We start from the raw sequence: 17377 nt of genomic DNA on the forward strand, positions 1-17377 counted from the left end.
GCACACTGTGCGTGGCATTAGGGACCCTGTGGGGCAACCAGCTGTAGCCACTGAATGCCCTTCGGCCTGGCCCTACCACGGCGTGGGTTTCTACCCAGAACAGCTTTCCCCCTAGAAGGGGTGTCATGTGCACCACAGGACAGGGGGCCAGGGGTCAGAGTCTGGGGGTTGTTTCCCTCCTGTCTTGCTTGGGGGCTTTCCAGAGGCATCTGGGTGGCCACTGTGAGAAACAGGACACTGGAGTAGATGGACGTTTGGGCCAGACTTGCACCTCATGTCATATTGATACGATCCCATCATGGTGATGCTATATCCCTCTTGCGCATTTATACCTCATAGGACACACAATGACATCCGTTGCGGCATTTTGGATAATATGGCATAAAAAGGGGAAAATAACGCCAGAAAAGCAGTATACCGAATGCATAATGCACCCCAACACTTATCAGTGCGCTTATCATAGAATCATAGAAGAGTGGGGTTGGAAGGGGCCTGTAAGATCATCGAGTCCAACCTCCTGCTCAATGCAGGAGTCCAAGTCACAGCATCCCTGAAAGAGGGTTGTCCAGCCTCATCCTGAATGCCTCTAGCATGGGAGAGCCCACTTCAATCCTGATAAGAAGCACTGGTGTGGGTCTGGCCTTGGTGTCATGCAGCACGGCTGTACTGATGTGCTAAGCCGGAGCTCTACGGGAGGCCAAGCCTGGCTGCTCTCGGGAGGGACACATCGTCCAAGAGTAGCAAGAGAGATTCAGTAGCCTCGGCCTCCCAGGGAACTGCACCAGACTAGCCCAAGGGTGAGCCAGCTCCACCTCCCCATGGTCTATGGGGAATCAGGCTTCCTTCCTTCCTTCCTTCCTTCCTTCCTTCCTTCCTTCCTTCCTTCGCAATATTGATAAACCACTTCTCATTTTAAACAAATCCTGAAGTGGTTTACAAAAGAATAAAAAACAAAATGAGACAGAAACCACATGCGCGCGTGCGCGCACACACACACACACACACACACACGTATCAAAAAAAGACCACAGACACATATGCACACAATAGCATCAGGAGATTGGTGCAAAGACAGCTCATGGCTGGCGAAAAGCCAAAGCAAACAGTTACATTTTCAATAAATGCCTAGAACATGCCAGCGTTGCGGGCTGACATACCTGTCAGGGAAGATTATTCCACAGAGCGGGTGCCGCTGCAGAGAAGGCCCATCTCCATGTGGCCGCCAAACATGAGACCATCAGAAGAGACCTGCTGGGTGAGACCAAGGGTCCATCTTGTCCAGCATTCCGTTCACAGCGGCCAACCAGCTGTCGACCAGGAACCCACCAGCAGGACGCGAGTGCAAACGGAAATCCATAGGCTGCTGCATGGACAACATGGCCTCCAGTGAAGAGCGAAGCGGCCTGGGAGGTTGGCGTAGGGGGAGACGTTCCTTGAGGTAACCTGGTCCCGAGATGGAGAGGGCTTTGTATACGACTACCAGCACCTCACACCTAGCTGGGCAGCACACCGGCAGCCGGTGGAGATCCTTCAGCACAGGCATGATATGCGCGTGGGAAGGCAGGCCAGTCAGCAGCCCAGCCACTGCACACTGCATGAGCTGCAGCTTCCCAACCCGCCCTAAGGGCAGCCCCACACAGAGCACAGTGCAGCAATCCAGTCTCGAGGATGTCAGCCCATGGATCACAGTGGCCAGGCTGTCCCTGTGTGGCAGCAGGTGTAGCGGGCCCACCGGCTGAAGTCAGTAGCAGGCGCTCCTAGCCACGGAGGTCACCTGGGCCTCCAGTGACAGTGATGGATCCAGAAGCACCCCCAAGCTGCGGACCTGCTCCTTCTGGGGGTGTAACCTCAGCGAGAGCTGGACAGTCCTCTAATTCCTGGGCCTGGGAACCCCTCCCCACAGTGCCTCCCTCTTATTGGGGTTAAGCTTCAGTTTATTGGCCCCCATCCAGCCCATCACTGTGTTCAAGCACTGATCTAGGTTGTGCACAGCCCCTCCTGATTCAGACATAATGGAGAAACAGAGCTGGGTGCCATCAGCATACCGATGGCACCTCACTGAATCCGACAAAGCTGACTTCCCCTCAGCTGTTCAGTGTGACCGAACTGCAGGTGATGTTGTACGTGTGGATTCATTTGCAATTGTGCCACATGATGGATTCCGTGGTCTTAAAGCTTCATCATGACTTTCCTGTTCTCTCATTCGAATCTGCCTGTTGCTGCATGGGAATGGTTGCCTCAGCTCTACCCAGAAGGCCATCTTGAAGAATGGGTCACATGAGAATGGGGATAACTTGAACAGAGACAACACTTAGCTTGGATGAATGAACAGGCTGCACATCATTTCCTGACTGAGAGTAAAGAAGCCACATTGTATCTTGTTAGGCAGCTCAGTTCAAAAGCTGGGGGCCACTTCTAGAAAGCCCCTGCTCCTCCATGTCAAGGTCCTGACCTCCCTGAAAACATAGTCTTTGTGTTGTGGCACCAGAAAAATATAAGAGGGGCACGGAAGGGGCAAAATGAATATGCAGGGGGCGGAGGAGCATGTGAAAAGTGTTTTTCCATCAAATAACCACAGGGGTCCAGCAATATGGAGGCAGGTGGGGTGCGAGCTACTTGTCTGTGAGGAAGCTTGTCTCCCCCCCCCCGCCCCTGCCTATAGAGTCCTTTTATTTGTCCAGTGAATGCAGGTGGGGGCAGGGGAAGGAGGTCCTCAGATTCCTACGTCCGGGGTGTGCTGGTAGCTTCCCACCTACAAACACATGGCAAGATGCTCCAACCAGGTTACTTACTGGGAGGCAAGATACCATTGGGCCTTCCTGGCTCAGACCCCGAAATACTTTGCTCTGTCCTTGTTCTTCAGGCATGTTGCTGTGAGGCTCACTCACTCACTTTCAGCTTGAGGCAGACTGCACTCCGGCTTGCCTAGGGTTATCTGGGGTGGGGTGAAGGGTGGGTCTTCTACATAATGTTTATGGTAAGACGCCAAGTGAAAGATAATACAGCTACAGCTGTGTCTGACCACCATCGGATGTGGTGGACCATCGGTTTCAGGGTCAGGGCCTTTTCTGTTGTGGCACCCAGAATATGGAATGGCTTCCCCAAAAGAGAGGCTGCCTGTCCCATCTGTTGTCTGTGTGGCCAGCTGCGAGATCCCAGTCCAATTGTGTAATCTGGGAAGAGAGTTGAAACCAAAAGTGTGAAACTTGAATACTTTTACAATGCTGTATTCTTTCTCCTATAATGTGCGGACACTTCAGCCCTCTTCACTGATGAAGTCCTATATGGTGCCGCAGTGTTGGCTGGGTGCCATGCTGAGGTGAGGCTCTGACACTGATCCTCTGGGTTGCAGGCTGCTGGATCCCCCGCTCCCCCATGCTGCAGCCCCAATCAGATTGTGTGTGGGGAGGGGCTGTGGCTGCGTTTACTTTTTAAACCCCACATTCTCAAATGGAGGGTAGTATCCCTGGCTCAGCAACCCACCCCGGAGGCAGCTGGACCAGAAGAACGAAGACACGCTCGGGGCTGGCTGCTCAGAAGAGGATTTATTACCCCAGAGGGAAAAAGAGACACCAAAGAACGCGGAAGCTGGCCAGGAGGACAACATGCAGTGCGCATCATGTGCCATATCGGCCACCATCCAAGGGTCCGGATGGCCAGATGGAGGGGAGTCCATTGGACTCCACCCCCTCCTCAGACTCCCACACCATCCCTATAGGAGCACTCTGGAGAAAGAGTGATGCGATCGGGGTTTGGGGAGAGAATCTCAAGAAGGACAAGGACAAGGAAGCCGGACTGAATCACTCCGCAGCTTCCTGATCAGAGATAAGAGCTTTCCCTGCTGGGAAAGGGGACAGGGCCTGGGAAAGAAATGGGGGGGGGAGATGAGGAGCCCCCACGGGCCATATTAGGCACGTAGGCTGGGACTTCCCCATGCCCCTTTTGGAGGCTAACCACTGGCTATGCCAACCAGTGCCCCCTTCCCTGATTTTTCAGCAGAACATTTTGGGTGAAGCCCTTGGGCACAGGCTCAGAGGGGAGTTTGAATGTGATCCTGGGGCCCTAAATCGTCTGGAATCTGTGGCTCAGACAAGAGATGGTAGACAGCTTGTCCTGACCCAGACGCTCCTCTGCCAGCCCTCCCGCAGAAGTCAGGTTAAACCAGTTTTAACCTCAACACAATGCTGCTAGCATGAACCCTGCGCATTGGTGACCCATGGGCCACACCAGACTGTGTGGCAACGAAATAGCTCAAGGGCCTGTAAAGCTGCAGAGAAAAGAACGTACCCAGCAGGGTGTGGAAGCAGACAGTGCAGAGGAAACCAGCCATCTGAGCCATGCCACGAAGGCGCTCACGCGCACGGGGCATGGAGTTGTTCATACGTTTCACTGCAGCTGTTAAAATGAGCTAAAAAACAAAGGGGGTGTTTGGGACACTTGGGGCTATTTTCCTTGTCAGCCACGCACGGTGTGGGTGCAATGTAGGTGCTGGCTTCCCCGCCCCCTGAGCGGAAGTGGCCCTTGGAAAGCAGGGGTCGCACTTCTGGCCAGGAAGAGATGGGGGGATTTGGAATTGCAGCAGCCTTTTGTGGAGAGAAGAGCAGCGGGGCTGGAAGCTGCTTCCTGCTGATAAGGAGAAGAGAGACGAGCTGCGCGATTCCCGTGCTGAATGCTAGAAACGGCTAAGGAGTCGCTCGGGGAATTGCTACGCTTTGCTAGAGTGCTCCTACGCTGAATCGTTATTGGCTGGGAATCACTAATGGGGGGCTCTTCCTCCTTGGCCGAAATCACTACTAGGCTGGGAGGCTTAGAGCATCTCTACACCAGCCTAAAATCCCACCTTTAAACCAGGGCTTTCTGCTTTCGTTTTAAATGCAGGATCGCAATGGACTCCCTTTACACGTGCTTCCTTCTCCCCCTTGTCTGCGTCTTCCATACGTGTCATCGCTCTCGCTCGGCTTCTTGCAGCTTTTCCTCTTTCACCGAGGGAACTCCAGCGCAACACAAGCAGGTAATTTGATACCTCATTATCTCCGATCTATTTAAAAATGGATGAAGGGTCATTTAGTGCAGGAGACGCCCTGGAGGCTCCTGGCGTCCTCTGAAGAGCCCGCAGACTTCCCGAGTGAGCAATCTCAACAGCACAATGAAAGATCTGTGTGAAGGAGCCCTTAGAGCCACGCTAGTACCGTGGAGCTGCCTTAGCAATCCGCATTGGCTTGGAGCTGCAACGTCACTGAGCTTCCCCAGCTGGCCTGGTGCAAGACATCGCACCGCCCGCCGGTCCTGTGCCGCCTTCCTGCTGCCACCTGCCTGCCGGGGTCCCTGACTGCAATGCACCCCAGTTGTTGCAGCTGCCCCTGCAGGTGCAAGACATTGCAGCGCTCTCCAGTCCTGGGCCTAGAGGATCCCTGCTGATTGGCTGCATCCCTGGACTGTGAGTAAGGCCCAAGACACAGATGTCCACTGGCATAACCAGACCTTGGGAGAAAGTGTGGCGTGTGGGACTGAAATATATTTTTGGTTTCTTATGTGGCTGATCTCTCGTTACTTGACTGTTGGCTTGAATAAATACCATCACTCGTACATGCCTCTGGAGAGTGTGTTGGGGGAAGGTTGCTACTCAGACAGCCAAATGGGGGTCCCAGGTTTCCTGGGTGGGGGCTTGAACCAGAACTAAAAAATAAGTGAAGAATAACCCCTAGGCACTGAACCCGGCCCTGGCTGCCAACCCAAGGGGTAGAGGCACATCTAACTGAATATGTAGTTAAATAAATGTCATTCCATTTTGCAGTGAAATATGACGTTAGTGTGTTTGGGATACCCTGGAAAAGCAGGGAGGGCAGAGGCTCCAGCTTCGCAGGGAGGGGGGTATCTCTGGCTCAGCCACCCACCTGAGAGGCAGCTGGACCAGGAGAAAGAAGAGGCACTCAGGGCTGGCTACTCAGAAGAGGATTTATTATCCCAGAGGAAAAAAGAGACACCAAAGAACGCAGAAGCTGGCCAGGAGGACAACATGCAGTGCGCATCATGTGCCTCATTGGCCACATTCAAATGCATAGCCAGGTTTATGCATTTTCAGGAACATTTATTATTCGTTTCCACCTCCCCCCACTCCACCCCACCCCACCCCCACACACTTTGCAGCACACAAAATGTGTGCTTTCTTTGCAAAATGGAACAGATCATACAGTTTAGTCTGAGCTCGAACTGAGCTGGGTGGAATGTCCTTCACAAGAACTTTGGTATGTCACCAGATAGGGTGCATTTCATACCCTCAAAATGGTATGGTCTTCAAATCTAGCAGCAGGGCTTTTCCCTATGGGACAAAAGCAGATGTTCCCATTTGCTCTTTTAGAGCAGCGTTAAAGGCCCAAACTGGCTTTGGACTGGAAACACGCTCTCTGTTTCTGCTCTGGATCGACATGGTGCAAGAGTGCAGCACCTTAGGTAGAGAAAGGAGGCGACCCTGCACAGCAGCGCACAGGAAAAGGGGATGTTGCTAGTAGCGATTAGGGAGAGAATCTCAGGAAGGCGGGAGGTGTTTGGTCCGACACTGCAGCATTCAAGGATGTGGGGTGTTGCCAGGTGCAGCCTTCACCTCCTCGGTTGCTGAGGACATCATCCATTCACACCCCAGATGCTGGGTGCCCTCTCCAGAGTCCAGGCCTAGTACGAGGCTTTGTACTTGCAAACATATGACAAGGTGGTGGAGCAAGGGCGCTGCAACCATCTGGAAGCCACTGGAGCACAGAAGAACACACCTGGGCATTAGTGGGTGGGTCACATGTGGAGGCAGCAAGGTGGGAGGCTTGAGGATTTGCTCCAGTCAAAATCCAGCTCTTAGAGGGCCAAAATGGCAACCAGCTGGCCCTTTAGCGGAGGGGGCCTGCACCCCTGGATCCCTCCCATGAACTGGGGTGTAAATACTGTGGATCCAGCATTTCTGTGCCACTGTATCCCAGGACAAAAGCCAATTCTGTCCTTTGGATATATTGGCAAACTACGCAAATTTCCCTGTTTATTTTGAATTCTTCATCGTGCATTTCCATCCGGGAGGGGCAAGGAGCTGCTCCATGTCCCTCAAGAGTCCTGCTTGTCTCCTCCACCCACCACAAATTCTGGGAATTTCATTCTTGGGAACAGGTCCAGAATGACATATAGTAGAGGTGGACAACATGACCCCCGTCTGTGCTGTCACCACATGGACAAAATTGGGGATGGAAGCAAAAACTGTCAAATTGCCACCAATTTTCAGAGGCAGAGCACTGCGGAACATCGCAACAGCCAAAGTACCTTGTTTTCAAGCTAAATGTGGCCATTGTAGTGTTCCATAGTGGTTTGCTGCGAAAGTCGGTGGCAAATTGACACATACTTTGCCGCTACTGCCGAATTAAGCCTGGTGGCAGAGGAGTGCAGGCCGGGGGAAACAGGGAGGCAAAAATGGCCCCCTGACCTCCCGACGTCACCCATCCCTGACATATGGTCTAGAAACTTTAGAAGAAAAATACAACATTGTAATGAGGAACTCTGCATCAGATAACAAATTCTACACAACATGGTTGAATTATGGATGCACTGAATGTTTTCAGCCCCATTCCTGCCTGAGGCTGAGAGAGAGAAAAAGAGAGAGAGAGAGAGAGAACTGTGAGACACTCCTGAATCATAGGATCATAGAATCATAGAACAGTAGGGTTGGAAGGGGCCTACAAGGCCATCGAGTCCAGCCCCCTGCTCAGTGCAGGAATCCAAGTCAGAGCATCCCTGACAAATGGCTGTCCAGCCTCGTCTTGAAGGCCTCCAGTGTGGGAGAGCCCACCACCTCCCCAGGTAATTGGTTCCATTGCCGTATTGCTCTGACACTCAGGAAGTTTTTCCTGATGTTCAGCCGGAATCTGGCTTCCTGTAACTTGAGCCCATTATTCCGTGTCCTGCACTCTGGGATGATCAAGAAGAGATCCTGGCCTTCTTCTCTGTGACAACCTTTCAAGTACTTGAAGAGCGCTGTCATATCTCCCCTCAGTCTTCTCTTCTCAAGGCTAAACATGCTCAGTTCTTTCAGTCTCTCTTCATAGGGCTTTGTTTCCAGTCCCCTGATCATCTTTGTTGCCCTCCTCTGAACCCTCTCCAGCTTGTCTGCATCCTTCTTAAAGTGTGGTGCCCAGAACTGGACACAGTACTCCAGATGAGGCCTAACCAGTGCTGAGTAGAGGGGAACTAGTACTTCCCGGGATTTGGAAATGATTCTTCTATGAATGCAGCCCAAAATAGCATTTGCCTTTTTTGCAGCCACATCACATTGTTGGCTCATATTCAGCTTGTGATCGACAACAATTCCAAGATCCTTCTCGCTTGTAGTGTTGTTGAGCCACGTATCCCCCATCTTGTAACTGTGCATTTGGTTTCTTTTTCCTACGTGCAGAACTTGGCATTTGTCCCTATTAAATGTCATTCTGTTGTTTTCTGCCCAGCGCTCCAGTCTATCCAGATCACTTTGAATTTTGATTCTGTCTTCCAAAGTATTAGCTATCCCGCCCAATTTTGTGTCATCTGCAAATCTGATCAGCATTCCCTGCACCTCCTCCTCCAAGTCATTCATAAAAATGTTGAAGAGCACGGGGCCCAGGACTGAGGCCTGCGGTACCCCACTCGTTACCTCTCCCCAGTTTGAGAAGATCCCATTGATAAGCACTCTTTGAGTCCGATTCTGTAGCCAACTGTGGATCCACCGGATCGTTGTTTCATCTAGCCCACTTTGAGCTAGTTTGCTCATCAGGATATCATGGGGCACTTTGTCGAAAGCTTTGCTGAAGTCAAGGTATATGATGTCTATAGCATTCCCACGGTCTACAAGGGAGGTGACTTGATCAAAAAATGAGATCAGATTTGTCTGGCAGGACTTGTTTTTGACAAATCCATGTTGGCTTCGAGTAATCACGGCATTGTTGTCAAGGTGCTTCCAGATGGATTGCTTTATGATCTGCTCCAGAATTCTCCCAGGGATTGATGTCAGACTGACTGGTCTGTAGTTCCCAGGTTCCTCCTTTTTACCCTTTCTGAAGATAGGGACCACATTAGCCCTCCTCCAGTCATCTGGCACTTCCCCCATCCTCCATGATTTCTCAAAGAGAATAGACAGCGGTTCTGAGAGTTCTTCTGCCAGTTCCTTTATGACTCTAGGATGCAGTTCATCTGGCCCTGGAGATTTGAACTCATTCAAAGTAATGAGGTGTTCCTTGACCATATGCCTATCGATCACAAGCTGCAATCCTGCCCCTTCAGCCTGTACTTCGCCTTTGCCAGGGGGCTCATAGACCCTCTTTTGGGAGAAGACTGAGCCAAAGTAGGAATTGAGTACCTCTGCCTTTTCTTTGTCATCTGTTATCGTTTTGCCATCCTTATTTAATAGCTGAATCACCATTTCTTTCCTCTGCCTTTTACTATGCACGTAGCTGAAGAAAGCCTTTTTGTTGTTTTTAGCATCCCTCGCTAACCTCAGCTCATTCTCAGCTTTAGCCTTCCTGACGCCATCCCTGCAATTCTGTGCTATCTGCCTGTACTCTTCCTTTGTTACTTGGCCTTCTTTCCACTTCCTATAGGTGTCCTTTTTTGTTTTCAGGCCATCCCTAAGCTTTTTGTGAAGCCACATTGGCTTCTTCTGTTGTCTTCCACCTTTTCTTCTTGTTGGAATTGCTTGTGATTGTGCCTTGAGAATTTCCTTTTTTAAAAGCTCCCACCCATCTTGGACTCCTTTTCTCGCTAGCATCGCTTGCCATGGGACCTTACTGATCATTGTTCTGAGCTTATGAAAATCAGCTTTCCTAAAATCCAGGGTACGCGTTTGACTACACTCGGCTTTTGCTTCCCTTAGAACCAAGAACTCAAGTACAACTGAGCTCATGGCAAAGCGATGGAGGGTTTTTCCCCATACCCTCCCCTTCCATCAGTTGGTCTGCTGAGAACCTTCATACATACGTGTTGGATTCTGGATATTGGTGAGGGAGAGACACTCCAAGGAGGAGACAGAGGTGCTGGGGCTCCTGTTGTCCCAGAGAGGAGATCCAGATATGTATGAAGACCCATCGCTCCATTCCCAGATTAGCTTCTGTGGAAAAATGGAAGCCATGGGGTGGTGAAAAACAGATCTTTCAATCGCAGCTCACATAGGGTTTAGGTAGAGAGATGATGATAGGTAGAGAGATGATAGACAGACAGACAGACAGACAGACGATGGGCAGCCCTTTCCCTTGAGATGCTGCAGCTGCCCCCCTGCCCCTGTTGACAATCTCCCACATACTCCGCTTAGGATGCTTAAGAGCAAGTTGCTTCAGATGACTCAAGAAAGTGAGCCAAGCATATGCTGCAGGAGGGGATACCTCCTCCTCTCCCAGATGAGCAGGCCATCTGACCTAGGAGTCTTTGCTCATGACCTCCGTGCTGTACTGGCCCATTCAGAAGTGCAGGGGCTCACTGTGGCTGTCCCCATAGCCAGGCCTCCATGGACAGTCCAAACATACAGGCAGCGGCGTTGACCCACAGCAACAACCTGGTTCCAGCAGTTTTCATCTCCACTGAGAGCAGTTCTTCTATAAAGGGAATGGGTCTGAACTGCCCATTCAAGATCAGGCCATTACTTTGCATTACAACCAGGACTGCTCATGAGGATTTATTGTTGCTGGGAAAATCCATTCCCCCTACCCCCCTTCTGCCATGGTGAGGATTGCAGCTAAGCTTAGGGGAACCAGGGAAGCCCCAGGGGGGCGGCAGGTGATGCCAGCACTCCTGCTGATCAAAAAAGTCCCGGGGCTTCAACCCTGTGAGCCCGGATCCACTACAGCCCTGCAGGTAAGGGGGAATTCCCAGGAGGAAAAGGGTCCTGAGGCATTCCTGGCAGGTCAGCAGTCCTGATGCAGGGAAGGGTCAGTGGGGGGCAGGGGGAGGGAGGAGGAGATTGGCCTCACCCATAAGGAACATTCACCTGCCGTTTGGGCCCATTCGCACTGTTTCGGGCCAACCGCAGACCCACTCTCAGCCCAGTCCAGCAGTGGCCTGGTGTCCAGCCTGATGCCACAGAGAAGCAGAGTTTCTCTCAGGGATGTGTTGTTGGACCCTCCTAAACTCTCCAGGGGGAACTGCTGTGTGACCCCCCACACACACTTGGTGGCTGCAGCAGGTGCACTCCACTCACATCTGACCTTGGTCCTGTTCACAATGTCCTCCGCGAACGGTACTTGTGAAGTCACGCTTGCTGGGTCTACTGCCCCCACCGCCGATAGTTTTGGCCAAACAAAATATCCACAGTGCAGCCCCCCCCCCCCCCCGTAATATACTCTCCCAGAGTGTGCAGTTATTCTACATATTACAGGTTAGAAGGAACTGATTTCTACAGGAGGCTGCTAATCGCTGTGCCTACTTTCAGTTTCATCGCAGAATTGAGATCCGAGCTTGACACAAAGAGCTTTTCCTTTCCTGCCTTTCCGCTACATAGCCTCTAGGTGGAGCTGTGCCACAGCGGAATAGCTCAAATACACACAGAGAAACAGTGTGTTCAGAAATAATAGCCCATTTTCCTCACACTAAAGAAGCCCGGGAAAGTGCTCTGACAAAATAGAAGCGAAACCGGAGGATCACATTGTTGTCTAAAGAACCCGTAAACAACTGTGAGTATCATAGAATCACAGAATAGTAGGGTTGGAAGAGGCCTATAAGACCATCAACTCCAACCCCAGAATCACGAGCGCATAATACATGTCTCATGCAGAAAAGCTCTAAGAGAGAATGAATGAGTCTAAAGGGGGGACGGGAGGCACCAACCTTTGGTATACGTGCAGCGTGAAGACCAATCCAGACATCGTTGACTGTGCTTAAGCGCCTGATGTGAGAGGAAATTACTCTTTCCTCCGCCGCAGTGAGAATGGAAGCCAGCCCAGCCTCATTCCTCTGGTGCTGGCATTCAATCTACAAATTGAGCACAAATCTTCTTTTGAAAGTGAGCAAAAATATTGTGTGTGGGTCACCAGTTTGCCCCCTCAGATGAATGGCCCTGCACCCTGGCTCCCTGTGGCAGCCACCTGTTTCAGATGAAGGGTGCACCCAGACCGAGGGAGGATTCCTGGTGCTAACGATGACAAGGGATTGTGCAGCAATTCTGTCTTTTTGTCTTACTGGATTTTCTGCCATAAGCAATGGTGGGAAGATGCAGGAGGGCATCAGATTGAAGACAACAACATCTAGACTGCCCATAAACATCTGTGAATGAGGCAGGGTGATGGCCCTGGAAAAGCCTAATCTAGAAAGACTCTAAGATGTCCTGCCTTGATGTTATCATCCATGCCCCCTGATATTTGAGAGTCTGTTGGGGCTCCTAGCGCTACCAGTGGCAAGGCATTGTACTGCTGTTGTGTCTTTATTCTTAACAGATTTTTTTTTTTTTGCAATGGTAGGGACAATTAACAAGGGAGAACTGGTGTGTATAACAGAGAGAGAGAGAGAGTGTCCCCTCACCCTCCTCCGCTTTTGACTCCCCTGCAATTCCTCCCCCAGCCCCCTTTCCCCCCAGCTAGGGGTTGTGAAGGAGGAGAAAGAGTCCCTTGGGCTTCAAAGTGCATCTTGGCCTCTGTGTAACACATAACTCTGTCTTAAGTAACTAGCGATGCCACTGAAACCTGTATGGATTAGTCCATCCATGCTATGGATCTAGCATATTATTTGTAATTCCCATGAATATAAAATGAACCCTGACTTTTGACATTGCAGTATGTTTGTAATTGGAACTGAGATTTATTATGGGTGATATTGTTGCTGCTTCTGCAGCTGGTTCCCCCAAGCTGCAGCCTATAGCTCTGTGCTGATCGGCTTATAAACAGAACGTAGGATGGGCCGTGGAGGAGGGCAAAGGCATGGACTGAGTTTGCTCAAGCACTGTGGCTTGTCATGTCATCCAAACCCAATGGGGGGAGGTTGTGTGAGGGTTAAACAACCAAGCAGCTCATGGGTTCTACGAGGGTTGTTTAATCCTTACACAACCCACCCCCGCTGGGTTCAGACGGCACAACAAGCAACAGCTTGAATATTCAAAATGGCTGCCAGCTAGGGCTGTCCGGATTTTGTGAAATCTGTCCTGTGTTTGTTTCGTGGATTGTGTGGTGTTATTCGTTCTGATGCCCATTCACAGATGCATGCAGTTTTCCCTGTCATGTGGAAAAATACACAAATAGCTCCATAGGAGTTCGCAACAATTTACGTAATTTATGTTAGTATGTAACATTCACTGCATCGTCCCACATTCTATTCAGCTTTTCCCTGCAGATATTTTCCAGGATGGCATGTGTCTCAGCAGAAACATACATATTTTCCTACAGATAAATTTGTGTAAATTTCGGGAAAGTAAAAAAAAAAAGATCCGAAAGTCCACGGACTCCGTGTGGCTTGAGGAAGTCGGTCCGCAGCAGATTCCGCAGGTCGGTTTCTTAGAAATACAAACTCATTTTAGTCTGTCTTGAATTTCTCCAGCATCTCTACTGCCAGCACGCACCACAACCCACCGCGACTTAGTTATAAACCCACTGTGGCTTATTTAAGCCACAGTGGGTTGTTTGATTGTGTGAACAGACTCATCCTCTCTGGTGCCCCAGTGGGCAGGAGTGACAAGCAAGAAGATTTCTGCTGAACTTCAGAGGAACATCTTTCAATGGTAAGATCAGTTTGGCAAAACACTTTCAAGTCCAATATTTTGCATTTTGAATGCTTCAAATTTTGGATCTAGTGTAGGGGAATCACATGTTCTATATGGTTGTGTGAATCGGATCTCAGATTCAATGGAGACTGTATACCAAGACATGGTGTCCCCCCCCCCAACCTTTCTTTCAGTGGAAGCACTTACCTCCGCTGTGTCCCATGAGGAAGAGCTTTCAAAAAATTTATAACAGTGCCTTCTATAGTAAAGGGCCCCACCAGGACACATAGCTCGAGCAGCCAATGGGTCACCTGCAAGAAACAGAGGACCTCTAGATCTGGAATGAGTTGCCATCTGGGGGCCATCAGACCCCAATATTGCAGGCTTTTAGGAAGGCCCTGAAGACGGACTTGCTTACTCCGGCCTTCCCCTGGTTCTGGCCTGTAGCTGCAATTATATTGTAGGTTTTTAGTAATGGGATTTCTGAGAAGGCTGAAGAGAGAATCCCTCTCTCAGAAGATCGTGTTTCCCTCATGCAGACAGCTCTGGAAGAGTGAAGAGGAAGAGAGAAGAGGGAACCTCCAGGCAGTGATCATAAACACACTTTCTGGAGACTAAGTCCCATTTGACCAAAATGGGACTTAATTCTGGGTCAAGACACTTCAGAGTCCTGCCTGTGGGGAAGGGCACTGTGAACTTGCAATGGGGAATATAGCGCTATATTAAGTGCCACCTAGAAACAGTTATCCAGTTGTGCTTCCAGTGGTGTTACCCCATCAGCCCGCTTGTTGTAGCTGGGACCAGTTCTTGGCCGTTATGGTGCAGAGGAGCCATCTTATGTAGCAGACTTCCCTCCTTTTTCTCAGAGAAATGGAAGAACACAGCAGAAGCTGTGTCTAGCTCTCTGGGATCAGAGACCAGAGTCGAGGTCTCCATGACCAAGGTACCAAAACCGTAACCTGCAGAGGAGGCACCCATAACAGAACACCACTATGTTCCATAACTTCCTAACCATAACTGCTCCAAATTAAGAGATATATTAGAAATAGTAGTTAAACAACCTAATCGAAGTGGCCAATTTAAGTCATGGGGGCAAGGTGTGTGTATGTGTGTGTGTGTGTGTGTGAGAGAGACCCTCCTTCTATCTAGGCCAGGGGTGGGAAACTTGTACCCCTCCAGATGTTTTTGGACAGCAACCCCCAGCATTCCTCACCCTCCAACATCTGGAGGGCCACAAGTTTCTCACCCTGATCTAGGCCGTGAGAAGAGGTCTTGTACCACCACACTTTTGTGTTAATGCCCAGCTATCTAATGCATTGGGGGTCATAAATGCTTCCAGGTTGATCCCCCACCCTTTGCTGGACATCAGGAGAAGACCCCTGGAAGACTCCACCACCTGCATTGATGCTTATATCTTCGTGAAGTAGTCTCAGTAAATGAGGTTCTTTAGTCCAGGCACAATTTCTTGTGTTCATGTGGGTCCTTCATTTCATTTATTATATTTAATTTATGATATTTCTATACCACCCCATAGATGAAGAGCTCCAGGCAGTTCACAAAAATTTAAAAAAACATTAAAATACATTATATAAAGTATAAAACCATTCATGTAATGACATAGAACAAATAGCACACACAACAACAACATATACCTAAAACAATTTAAAACCATCAGCCAGAGACTATCAAAGAGACTCATTACATGCTGCCAAATGCCTGAGAGAAGAGGGCAGTTCTTGCATAAACAACTCTCCTGCAGCTCCCTCGCTGGGAAAACCATCTTGGTAACTGCTGGTGACAGATTAGCAACAGCTGAGCACCACTACGAAGGCGGCCTTGTGTGGGAAGGATCTTCACTGAAGTAACAATTTGGTTGAGAGTCCCAACACTCACCTTCCACTAAGGGGTTAAGGAACAGGCAGCCAAGCAGGCAGAGTCCAAGGTAGATGACCTGTCCCATCTTCTGGCTGCCCTGGAAAACAACATATGTGAGCAGCATCCCAGCATATTCCTGTTGTTTTTGCTGTCTGGTATAAAGACTCCCATTTCTTTCTTTGCTTCCTTGAAAGGGAAGGGGCCCATTTATCTCATTTAGAACCAAAAAACACCTGCAGGCTTCAACATTTTCAAAGGGAGAAAGAGGCCATTGCTTTTTGCCCTTCTGTACTAGGCACAAACTAGCTTAATCAGTCTACAAAGACCTTCCTGAATGTGCATCTTAATGAGAGGGCCACATATTGCTGGCGCCACCATCCTGAAGCCCTTTCTCAGCACACTTTTTCTCTTCTCAGTTTGCTCCACATCCAACGTGAGGAAGAATTCTATGAAACTCAAAAACTATCTCATTCCTTTCTGACTTCCAGTTGAGGTCCTGCACTTGAGGTCTAGTAAAGGTCCTGTGGTCCTGCAGTCCTGCTGCTGTTTGAAACTACCTAACCAACACTGGTGCCCACATTTTCTGTCTGAACTAGAAGATCCAGTTTCAGAGCAGGATGGAAGAAAGGTTGCTATACAACAGAGACTGGAAGAATAGGCTGTTGTTGCTTAGATATGGTTAGATTGTATCAAGCTCAGTTTCCCCTTCCTTGAATTTTGTGCAGTACCTCCTCTCCTTAGCAGAAACCCAAACCCCAAATATGTATGGGGTGGGGAAATATATGGAGAAGTTCCTCGAGCTCTCACCTCGTTGCCTGTTCTCCTTCTGGGTGGCTGGTCCGAGTGAAATTCTGTTTAAAGATTTGTCTGTAGGGTCATACTTCCTAGGAATATTTATAGGATGAGAGAGGTAGTGAGGATGGCATACAGACAAACAAACCTAAGCCTTCAGTCACACCCCAAATCAAAGAGAAATCTGAGAAACTGCCCCATCCGTTTTGGCAAACCTTCCAGGAAATCAGGCATGGGCAGGGGGGGGGAGTCCTTCCTGGGATGGGGAAAGGCTGGGGAATGTCAGGGGGAAAGCTAGCGTCCAAGGTTGCCAGGGTGGTGCCATACCTGGCTGTGGGGCAAGCAGCGATTCATTCCAATTGCCAGGATTACAACTGTCGCTATTATGGCCAATCTCACGGAGGACACTGCCTTGCTTTGGAAGGCTACGGGCGCTTCCGGACCAGGCTTTTTTCGTGCAATAACTCTGCAGTAACTCTGCTTCAAACATGGGAATGGATCAAGATGCTGTCATCTGCCATTTGTAACCCTCCTGTGTTTTCCCCACTGCTTCTTTCTCCTTTTTCTTACCAGAAAAAAAAATCTGTTAAGGAAGAAAAAAAGGACTAGGTGCACAATCTCTTCTGACTGGCAGCTCTAGGAAACCTCCATCTGGATGTGCCCTACGAGAATTTATACAATCCTTGGGCTGGTCAGTGCCTGACAAAGGCCACATGGAAGCAGCCTAAGTCACATGATAGGTGGTCCAAGCAGTGGCCAAAACAGGCAAAGCAGCATGCCACGCGCATTGCCACCACCACATGGAAGTTGCCCCTTCCTTTCTCACCGCTGCCAGCACCCACCATGAGACCACAGAGACTTTCCATATGATTTCTTCTTTCCCAGTTCAACATGGGACAAAACCCACCCACCTTTCCAGAAACGTCTCAAAGGAAATTGCGGGGGGGGGGGGGGCTCAAGAGCCCTAAAGCTCAATCAGACAAAAGACCCATAAGTCCAGCATCCCGTTTTCCACAGTGGTCAACCAGATACCCC

The 17377-nt window shown here is 49.9% G+C and overlaps 1 protein-coding gene across 1 annotated transcript; it reads right to left on the minus strand.

Annotated features, from left to right (window-relative positions):
• Nucleotides 1–5934: 5934 nt before the first annotated feature.
• LOC146339243 (regenerating islet-derived protein 4-like) lies at nucleotides 5935–16419 on the minus strand. Its single transcript, XM_084808880.1, has 6 exons — nucleotides 16358–16419; nucleotides 15569–15642; nucleotides 13883–13986; nucleotides 11815–11958; nucleotides 9976–10105; nucleotides 5935–6743 (listed from the first exon to the last, which is right to left on the minus strand). Exons 2-6 carry the CDS (start codon nucleotides 15633–15635, stop codon nucleotides 6670–6672), a joined length of 519 nt encoding a protein of 172 aa, XP_084665006.1. The 5' UTR covers nucleotides 15636–15642; nucleotides 16358–16419; the 3' UTR covers nucleotides 5935–6669.
• Between the last annotated feature and the right edge of the window lie 958 nt (nucleotides 16420–17377).

The sequence above is a fragment of the Heloderma suspectum genome, chromosome 7 (assembly GCF_057233095.1).
Source record: "Heloderma suspectum isolate Gila_16-S chromosome 7, 16-S_ref, whole genome shotgun sequence".
NCBI lineage: Eukaryota > Metazoa > Chordata > Lepidosauria > Squamata > Helodermatidae > Heloderma > Heloderma suspectum.